Consider the following 10503-nt stretch of genomic DNA (forward strand, 5'->3'; position numbering starts at 1 on the left):
CACACACACACACACACACACACACACACACACACACACACATATATATATAATCTTCTGAAAAACTGAGTTTTTATTTGCTGAAAGCCAAAATTGTAAACTATTAATTCAATCTATCTGTCTACACATGACATTTCACCTGTTTAAGAATTTCTTCTCTGTGCTTTTGTTTTATTTTATGTTTTTAGTGTATTTTGCTCTTTGGGCATTTTGCGAATAAAGAAAATAAATGTGTGCTGACTGGTTTATCACTTGAATTATTGAAATATGTTAACCATTCAGTGACATTCTAATGAATTAAAGTGCCTCTAGTTTTAAGTAAATAAAGTTCAAGTTGCAATAGTATTAGACACCAACAAGAACCACTGTAATAAAATGCAATAAGTCCTCATTCAGATGATTCTATATGCTCATTTCTTGGTCAATGACTTATAAACAAACAAAAAAAATCCGATTTCAAACGAGAGCTATCGTTTCAAGAGTCGCTTCAAAGTCCGAAGTATGTATTTGATTAAAGCGCAATCCTTTGACCTGTGGCTTTAACCAAAAACATTCTTATCCGACGCATAAACAGCGTGAGAACCAGTGCGGCATCAAAGAAGGCGCTTGTTACTTTCGTGTACAACCTGTGGGCGGAGTATCTGCACCTGTGGACATACTCACGCCACTCAAAACACTCCGCTTCCATCATCGGGACGCACAAAAACGGACAGTCTAGCTGAGCCATGGCCGCAGAGGAGAAAACACCCGGGACCCAGGAAATGCAGCTGCTGGATATCAGCTCCAGCTCTCCCCAAACAGAGTCGAAAGGTTCACAGGAAACAGAGCGTGAGGACAGGACCGTCCACCTGGAGAAGCCGCCGTATTCATACGTGGCTCTGATTGCGATGGCAATCAAAGAGAGCCAGGATAAGAGGACGACTCTGAGCGGGATTTATGAGTACATCATATCAAAGTTTCCATACTACGAGAAGAACAAGAAAGGATGGCAAAACAGCATTCGGCACAATTTGTCTCTTAATGAGTGCTTCATCAAGGTCCCGAGGGACAGCGGGGGGGACAGGAAGGGCAACTACTGGATGCTGGACCCGGCTTTTGAGGACATGTTCGAGAAAGGGAACTACCGGCGCCGGAGGAGGGTGAGGAGACCCTACAGACCCGCAGGCCTGCCTTACCTGACAGGAAACCCTATGGAGTATCCAGAGTCTCTCTACCTTCAGTCGTATGTGAGCGGCGCCTGGGCGAGTGGGTACCCTGCGCCCCAGGTCGTCTCCGGATCCACCCGCGGACTGCCCATCGGCGGTTCCTACTGCCCGCCGCCGCACTTCCATCCCTCCGTTTACGGGGCCTACCAACATCGCCACCCGCCCGTGCTGGTTCCACACAACGGGTACCCTTACGGAGGAGTGACCCAGCCGGTGAGCCCGGACGGAAGCACGGTGTCTGTGCCTGGCCCGCAGTTCACTTCCTACTCACGGCAAGCGGAGTCGCCGCTGGTTTATTTCTCGGAGCAGTGAGGACTGCAGGCTTTCTGACTGGTGGCCGCCGGTTCACAGATTCACGGTTCATGTGCTTCACTATTTCAGGTCAGCTGGCCGTCGTTCATCAAGTACGTTAAATTTACTGTTTGATGGTTGAATTAGTTAGATCACACTTTGAAACGTTAGCTCTTACACATTTGTAAGATGTCTGTCTTTTTTTTTTTTTTTTTTAGACGCTGGTTTCAAAGAGACAATAACAGATTTGATTGAGGTTGTTCAAAATTAAATAGATTAAGCTGCCAGAACGACATGAGATAAATACAGATATTTTTTTTTTACAGTTGTGTAAGGAAAATGTTGTCAGCCTACATATTTTATTAACTTTTATTTTTGTATCTAGAAAACGCTGAAATAGGCTGTTTATGTACGTTATTTACTGATTTTTTTATTGTTCTAATTCTTTGAGCTGCTACATTATTGATGACACTGATGCACTGACTCGTTTATATTGTTTAAATTGTGAATGTTTCAATACCGTAAACATATATGACTGTTTAAATAAAAATATTTTTGCATACTGTCATTCATTGTCTCATTCCTTTATGTTCTGAAAATATTGTTCATTTGTAGAATAAATGTTGCTCATTTTTTTGTAGAAATCATAAATAAATTTTTTTGTTTAAGCATCTTTGACTTTAAAGAGCAAATAGTTGTTTGGAGGCAAAATGAGAAGTTTAATGATGCTATTACTTTCCGCGATTATAAAAGTTGACTGAAGATTCCTGAGAATCTCTTTGGAGATTTATTTGTACGTTTTTGAAAGGAGGGAGGTTTAATTCTGAACAACATGTAAATAAAATAGTCATAAATAAAAAATATAAAAATAGTCATAATCTCAGATAAAGATTATGGTGCTGCATTTGAGGTAACTCGGAAGTAGTACATCTGGAGGGAAAAAAACTGGGAAAACTGTTTTCAATGTATTTTTCGTTTGAATCTGGTGAATGGCTTTGTTGCTTAAATAGATTATGAAATGAGATTTAAACAAACAACAGTTTGCCAAAAATATAATACGTTTATTTTTATTGCGTACTTTAATGGAAATTAGGTCGAACATAACTCAATTTTGAATATGTGCCCAATTTACTTAATAAACTGAATGGAATGCATCCTATAGTTTCTACGCACTTCCGCTTCCTGTACAGGGGGCGTGAACAAAAGGAATTTCTTTACCGCGTGCTCCCTCGCGCAGTGTTTACCGCTGCACTTAAAACACTACGATAATATTTTAGCTTAGAAATGGAGACATTTAACATGCTGCTGTTGGAGTACCCTCAGTTAATGTACGGCGGGGTCGGAGCTACGGCGTTTATTGCAGGCGGAGCGCTGATCTACAAAATAGCTGCTAGGTAAACGCTCCGCTTTTTCGGCCATCTAAACCAGTGTCCTATGGTTTCTAACACGGTTCGCAAAAAAATGTTTTACGTTTAATTTGCTTTTTAAAGAACTGTTGCAACTATTTAGATGAAGTGTTCATTTATCAAGAATGCACGCGTGCATTTTGTCTCGTGTTTAGTACTTGTCTGCGAACATACGCTAGCCTGAATGCTAACGATGCTAACAGCTGTATTACCTTATTGCGAAACACTTCCACACAGCTACAGTTTCTTCATGTTGCTCAAATCTGATGCTATCCAGTGTGAGAACAAGGGTAATAAGGTGTTGTCCAATCGTTCCTGGCCCATACCGACCCTATGAGCTCCCCAGGTGTCGAGCTTGAGTTACTTTTTCCATTTTTTGTAGTGGAACATGTAAATTAAGAAAATGCTCCTAATACCTTGATATTTGTAGAGTTTTTTTTACTTGTTAAAACTAACGAAAGAAATATAAGATTGATCATAGCTTACACCCTTCAGCTTTGTCGGATTTCTATTAATCTAAACATTAAAAATTGCTTTACCTTACCTCACTTGCTTGTATGTATTTACTTCTTGGTAATGATGGGAGTTCTTAGTTTTAATGCGTTAAATTAACAGGGAAAAAATGTTAATTTCCATGTTTAACCTGCTGATCGGAGATCACTCACTGAGAGGAAAATTATCCCCCTCTTGCCTATTGACTGGTGCATTTTTAATCCTAAATATGTAATGTTGCTGAGGGTGATGAGTAGCTTTTCCATCAGTTTAAATACCATGACTGTCACAACCTTTCACAGCTGGAGTTGTTGCCACTTACTGCACCACTTTTCTCTTGTATATTTGACAAATATGTTACAGATCTTGTTATTGTAACCTCATTAAAACCTCTGTATAGTGTGTGCACATACGGCCATGAGTTTTTACCTGTTCCACTCCTTCCGCTTGTAGCATCCTGCCTCTGGGGCATAACGTGATGGAAAGTGCATCAGCACGTTTGGTAAAGAACAGAGTCAACTAAAACGCGCTTATTGCTTGCAGGAAGAAGCCCGCTTATGCAAATGTAAACTGCTGGTTCTGCAATCAGAACACAGTGGTGCCTTATGGAAACAGGAACTGCTGGGATTGTCCCAACTGTGACCAGTACAATGGCTTCCAAGAGGTAATTTCCAAAACGTTTTTTTTTTTTCTTTTTAGCTTTGGAATATTTTTTTTTTTTTGCCACGTAGAACCATTTTTATGTACTTCCTCTGTTTTCTGTTTGTTTTATCTTTAAAAGAATGGAGATTACAACAAACCCATCCCAGCTCAGTACATGGAGCATCTTAACCATGGTGTAACTGGAAGCGTTCCTTCACCTGAGACACCCAAGACTCTGCAGTGGGTTAACTGTCAAATGCTGCTGTGCAGGAAGTGCAATAATAACCAGACTGCGAAAATCAAGCAGTTGGCTTCGTATGTTCCCAGGGATGACGTAAGTAATCAGTTTAAGTGTGCTCAAATTCAAATAAAGCTTTGAATTTTCAAGCGAGTGGGGGGGGGATTCCAAATCTGATCCCTTTTCTTTGCTTTTCTAGGACAATTACGATGAGGAAATCGAAGCCTACAAGCATCACCTGGAGCAGACTTTTAAGTTGTGCAGGCCATGTCAGACTGCGGTGGAATATTACATAAAATATCAAAATCGCCAGCTTCGTACGAGGCTCCTGACCCACCAGCTCCGGCGCTCCCCAGAATCGGACTTGGGGTTTGTGAAGGTCAGTGCAACCGGAAGTCTGAACAGATAAATATAGTAAAGTTTTTAGCAAAAAGGAAAAAACATAATAAATCGGCAGCCGTGGAAATATCACCATGAAAATTATCACATTATATAAAACATCTAGATAGATGTACTCTGATTTTTCACAAACGTACAAAGTTGTTGAAGTCTTATTTTGTCAACCTTTGCTTATGTTCCAATGATGCATTGTTCCTTGTTTTTCTTCAATAAAAGGAGTAGAAATGGAGCCATGTTTTCTCTCCCACAGAGCTCCCATTCTCTGTCCTCGCCCACCGGAGTCGTGCTGTTACGGTCCCTGGCCTTCCTGATTTGTGCGTTCCTTCTCACTACGTTTGTCTATAAATTGCCGGAACAGCCTCTCCCTCCAAATGGGCCACAGACCTTAAGTGGGGGCGTCGTTCCTCCAAAGCCAAAATCCAGCAACGAGTCCACCGCCAGCAACGCCACAGATTTGCCTGCGTGGCAGGGTCTGCTGGACTTCATCCCAGAAAAGGCTGTTGAAAACGCCAAGCTAGTCTGGCAGCACGGCAGGGACAACCGGCTGGCGGTAGTGTCCGTGGGCCTGATGACTTGTCTCACGGCTATTTTCTTAGCCGGACCGATGCGGTAAGCGTCCACCGCATCTTTGTCGCTTCTGTGCAATATTTAAACTTGCGATTCGTAACAAAAACAACTCTGGTGGTTTGAATTTCCAGGTTGAGGAGAATCGACGCCATAGCCTCTGTCCTGTGGTTTGTCGTCCTGTGCCTCTGCCTGGCTGAGAGCTACTTGACCGACACGCCGAGCTGGATGGACTCAGTGAAGCTTGCTAGCGTCTCCCTCTGTTGCCTCGTCGGCCTCGCCGCCGCCGCTTCTCGCAAGCCACTGGGTCAGCGAAGAGCCAGATATCGAAGGTCAGATTCTGAGCAGTAATACATGTTCACATTGTGTTTGAATGTTGGGAGTCTACATGTAGTCTTCTCTGGGTGGCTTGTGTAACAAGATCGAACATAGCTGTGGTCGGTTTTTCCTCAAATAAAAACCCGTACCGTTATTGGATGAGTAACACTTTTAGCTTATCAATCATGGTTTGAATGAGTTGTCATTTTCCTGCAGTGACTATCAGACTGATCTCAGAACAAATGATGGCATCTTTATTGGATAACGCAACACTATAGAGCTTAACCTCAATCCAGTCCTGTACAAATGTTTTAAATGACTTTGTTTTTATTTGAGGAAATCTATTTGTCATTTCTTCCTATTTCACTGTCTTTTTTTATTCTGTCCCTTTGCTATACTGTTGTGAGAACAACTGACTGTGCTATGATGACATTCAGATAGCAAACTCTTTACTTAAGGACTGTAATAATTTACAATAGACCCATGGTTTACCATAGTAACTGATTCATGGACGAAAAAGTTGTAGAGATCAACTTCAACCTTTGAGGTACGATGATTTTAGAAAATGATCTCCATGTTTCTCAAAGGTGGTTCAAACATTTCTATAATCCATTGTGTTTTTACTAGTTTAGCTTATTAACTATATAAACCATTAACAAAATCACATTTAAGGTGAGGGACTGTAGTCACATTCCTGTCAGTATTAACTACTGTATGTTTTTATAGTACTAGGATTTTTGTTTAAAAATGTCTTGAATGTACTAACTTATATTAACACTACCTAGATGCTATTGCATGAATTACTAATGTTAATTCTCAAAATGTGAACAAATCCTGGCCTGTATCCATACGAATCACTCGCAGCTGCACAAAAGAAAAGTTTTACCTTGAGCGCATAAAGCAGCGGCTTCTAAAGCTGAATGGCGGTTTTGTTTAATACAAACACTCAGTATGTTGGCTTTGCTGCTTGCACAGTGTTGGTACAAAAAAAAGTTGCACATGTAACTTTGACTTTGCTAATAATTGCTCTAAAAAGCTTTTACTTGTCATAATACTGAGCGCTGAAAAAACGGGAAACTTACCAAGAACTTTGAACTAGCTGAATACTTTAATAAAGAAAAGCATGTGACCTTGTAGGTAGCATACTGTGGGGACGATGCCTGCTGCAGGCAGATCTTGTTACGTTTTCAGTTTGTACAGTAGCTCTTTGTGGCTAAGAGACCAGATAGTTATGTCATCTAAATATGTTACATTTCTAGATTTATTTCTTAAACTATTATGTCAAACATTTAAGCTGATGTCATAATCAGATTTGATATTTAAACATTTAAATCTGAACCTTTTTCTTCTGCTATAAGTTCTTGCACAGCTAATTCCTACTAACTGCATGGTCATAGTCTCAGCCTGGTTTGAATGTGAATATTCTGACATTTTACGGTCTCTTTTTTTCCAAAATAATCCTCCATCTGTCTCCACCAATACGCCTCTAATCACTGGAAAACATTTGCTCTGTACAGTATTGTGCAAGAAGTTGAAATGCTATTTCTCTGTAGTGATTAACTGTAAACTGTAGAAACGTAAAGCAGTATTAAGATTGTTACAGAGCTTTTTCAAGGCTTCCTATGCTGCCTTTAATAGTCTGGAATCCAGATTCAGCTATGTGTGTGTTTTCATTATTTCTCAGCAGAATAACTAGTAAAAATCCAGCTAGGTGGCTGTTCAGTTACTCAAGTGTCTAAAATGTAATAAAAATAAATAAATCTGGATCTGGAATGGTTGGAATTTTGAGTGGAAAGTTCACAGCAGTTCTGCTCTCACATATTTGATCTTTTCTTCAACATCTCTGTTACACACGGCTTTCTCATTTCTTCATAACAGTGGACTGATGTATGGTAACATGTCGGTAGTGGTGACGTCGATTAAAACAGGACTGCGTACTCTTACCAACAAACATTTTAAATCTTTGACACTTAGATTATATAGTAACATGATTGGATCTGATCAAATGCCTTCCATTAGCAAAAACATGTAAAGTGCCTACATTTTTGCACAATACTGTTTGTAGTTATCTAAACATGTTTAACTTGATCTTAGCAATCTGATAGTTGAATACCTGCCAACTAAACGCCTTGTTTAGGTTTACTTTGTAGATTAAAGCATTGCTAAAGTGTTTTATGGGATTACATAAACAGAAATATTCTGAAAATGCGGCGCAATGATTACTACAATAGTTGTAGAATACTAATATTCCTCTAATTATCTTTCTAATTTGTTGATAACATTTGTACTAACACAAACGTTGCATGAAGTCAACACGTCGAACCACACTAATTCTCAGTATTACTTTATTTAATTTCACTAAATTAAAATGGATAATAACAGATTAAAATGTGTCTCCAACTGCACAGATTTATTTCTTTTTTTGTTAGTGCAGTTATAAACTGCAGTGTTAGGCGGCATTTCAGTGTTTTGACAGGCTGTGAAAATCATTAGATGAGAAATGTAGTTTGTTTTTAGAAAGAAAAATCAACTTTATTGTAGTTTTCTGTATTTATTGCTGTGAATTTTCTTTTGGTTCCCCATGACTGTGGAACCCCACACATAAATTAGACGCTTTGAGGTGTTTTTAGCGTATTGAGTATACTGGCAGTTGCTGCCACGTCTGTTGGTTATGAAATTTGCATTGCAAAAGTATTCATGCCCCTAATGTTTTTCCACATTGTCGCAGTACAACGACACGCATCAGGGTGTTATTTGGATTTTATCTGATAGAGCAACACAGACCTTAAGTGGCCTCAGACCACTTAAGGTCTGAGGCCACACATTCATATTTGTGAAGAGGAAGAACATCCAGCATAGTGTTTTTCATTCATGTTAATATTTTGGTGTTTGTCTGTATTCAGCCTCCTTTACTGATGTTTTGAGTTAAAAGTTGTTTCATGTTTGTGGCCTTAATAACAGAAAGACACGTTGTGTTGCCACTTTTACCATTTAAAAATACAATTTATTAAGGATCTCACTCTAAATAAGTACAAAAACCTGTCCATCTGCATCAGGTTTATTTGCTGAAGGCTCAAATTTGTACTTTTATGGGCCATCAGTCGGGGGCCATACAGAATTAATCTAAGGGCCGCAAATGATCCCAGGCCGGACATTGGACACCCCTGGAGTACAGGACGCTGAAATCAAATGCATGTCTCATTTTTCAGATTTTCATCTGTAAAATTTCTTTAGAATTTATTATTTTCCCTTTCACTTTGCAACCGTGTATTACACTAAATCCTAGAGGAATACATAAAGGTTTGTGGTTGTAACAAGATGAATGTGGAAAAATTAAAGTGCATCTTACAGTCGTAGCAAACAAAATTTTTCATACTGTAAGCACTGCAGTAGAGAAGGAGAAATTTGCCTTTTTCAAAACCCATTAGACTGAAAAACCTTTTTTGTTTCTTCAAATGCCAAATTGCTACTTCAGTGACTGTGTCTTACGTATTTATGTAAAAACACAACTTGCCAAAGTTTTACATACTGTGCCCAAAACTGGCTATAAATATTTAGTTTACCTGTTTTGTATGCTGTGATATTAATTATCCCCAGCCTCCATATTTATCTTTTTTTTTTTTTTTTGCCTTTTTGGGTGAATTGCTGTATCAGTATAATAAGCTGTCTGAGTGTTAGTATTTGCTAAGTAAACATTAAGCTGTAAAAGCACTGTATTAAAAAAATGGTAATTTTCTTATATAAGCTACCATTTATGAAAACCGCAAACATATTTTGTGTAGTTTAAATATTGATTGCGCTTTTTTTACAGCATAATGTTGATATTTTTCACCTTCTCTGTTATTGTGAATGTGCAGCACGTAGCTAATAAATGTGATATTTCATACATAGATGTCGCAGCGATGTGTGGACCCCATAGATATGAAGGCTGGGGTTTTTTTGTTTGTTTTTTTTTTTAACAGATGGTCGTATCTATTTCCATCATTTTGTCTCGGATCAATCTGTTCTCTGGTTTCTGATCTGTAGCAGCCGTGAAAAGGGAGCTTCATCACTGTTGAGAAGTTTCTTGGAGTTTGCACATAGAAACATTGTGTTCTGGATACTAGCATGATCTTGATGTCTGGCTTTACTTTGCTGATTTTTTTTTTCTTTTTTTTGTGCTTCCTGTTGTTGGCTTTAATAAACAAATAAATACAAAATTGGCTTCTGGTATTTTATTTATCAACCATGATGTCACATCTGTGCTCATGTCTCTTTCTCCTCTTCTTTTCTCTGTGTATATTGCACTATAAACACCTACTGTAGCATCTTACGTCATTTCTCTGCCTTTTTACAAAGATCAGATCTCTGCTTTTGCGTTTTTCTTGTGCTTTTCTTTCTTGTAAAGCCAAACCTGCGTGGTCGGTTTTCTTCTTCACATGCAGCATTAACGACACACTTGAAGTTACAACCCCTGTTTGGATGTCCACCTGCAGTAACTTATTGTTTGAGGTAGTTGGGTCTGTTTGCTGTGTTTGTCTCGGCTGTTCTGTCTGCATTTCAACTAAACCCAGCTGTTTTTATTGTTCCGTCCAGCTTTCCACACCGATTATTGACGCTGCCCACAATCATTTCTCAGCAGCGGACCAGTTTGGTTCTGACCATGTTTTCAGCCAGTAGACCATTACATTGCCTTTGTGTTGCAGATACCTTTCAGGCAGCGCTGCAGTCCCACCCTTCAGCAGCCAGCCTCCTCCCTTTCACCCACCCGACATGGCAGACAGCTTCATCCTCGCCCCACCCCCCAACATTTCTGAGCTTATCAGCCGCCAGCACGGTCCTCGCGAGCGCAAAGCCTCCCCCTCCACTCTGCCCGGACGCCTCAGCAGAGCCCTCTGCCTCGGGACGGTCCCCTCCCTCACGAGGACAGGTAACGCTCAAATCTCAATTGGAATTTATGAAACCATTT

General features: G+C 39.6%; 2 protein-coding genes across 3 annotated transcripts in view; both read left to right on the forward strand.

Annotated features, from left to right (window-relative positions):
* The first annotated feature begins 636 nt into the window (after nucleotides 1-636).
* Nucleotides 637-2012, forward strand: foxl2l (forkhead box L2-like). Its single transcript, XM_008413354.2, has one exon. It carries the CDS (start codon nucleotides 726-728, stop codon nucleotides 1515-1517), a length of 792 nt encoding a protein of 263 aa, XP_008411576.1. The 5' UTR covers nucleotides 637-725; the 3' UTR covers nucleotides 1518-2012.
* A 674-nt stretch (nucleotides 2013-2686) lies between these two features.
* The window catches only part of tmem201 (transmembrane protein 201), a 12736-nt gene continuing 4919 nt past the window's right edge, over nucleotides 2687-10503 (forward strand). For both annotated transcript variants that reach the window (XM_008413355.2, XM_008413356.2), the window contains exons 1-7: nucleotides 2687-2890; nucleotides 3938-4058; nucleotides 4176-4370; nucleotides 4474-4653; nucleotides 4924-5282; nucleotides 5372-5569; nucleotides 10241-10464. In XM_008413355.2, the coding sequence (XP_008411577.1) occupies nucleotides 2781-2890; nucleotides 3938-4058; nucleotides 4176-4370; nucleotides 4474-4653; nucleotides 4924-5282; nucleotides 5372-5569; nucleotides 10241-10464 (1387 nt within the window). In that variant the 5' untranslated portion in view covers nucleotides 2687-2780. The remainder of the gene's footprint in view (nucleotides 2891-3937; nucleotides 4059-4175; nucleotides 4371-4473; nucleotides 4654-4923; nucleotides 5283-5371; nucleotides 5570-10240; nucleotides 10465-10503) is intronic.

This window comes from Poecilia reticulata, linkage group LG7 (genome assembly GCF_000633615.1).
Source record: "Poecilia reticulata strain Guanapo linkage group LG7, Guppy_female_1.0+MT, whole genome shotgun sequence".
Classification (NCBI taxonomy): domain Eukaryota; kingdom Metazoa; phylum Chordata; class Actinopteri; order Cyprinodontiformes; family Poeciliidae; genus Poecilia; species Poecilia reticulata.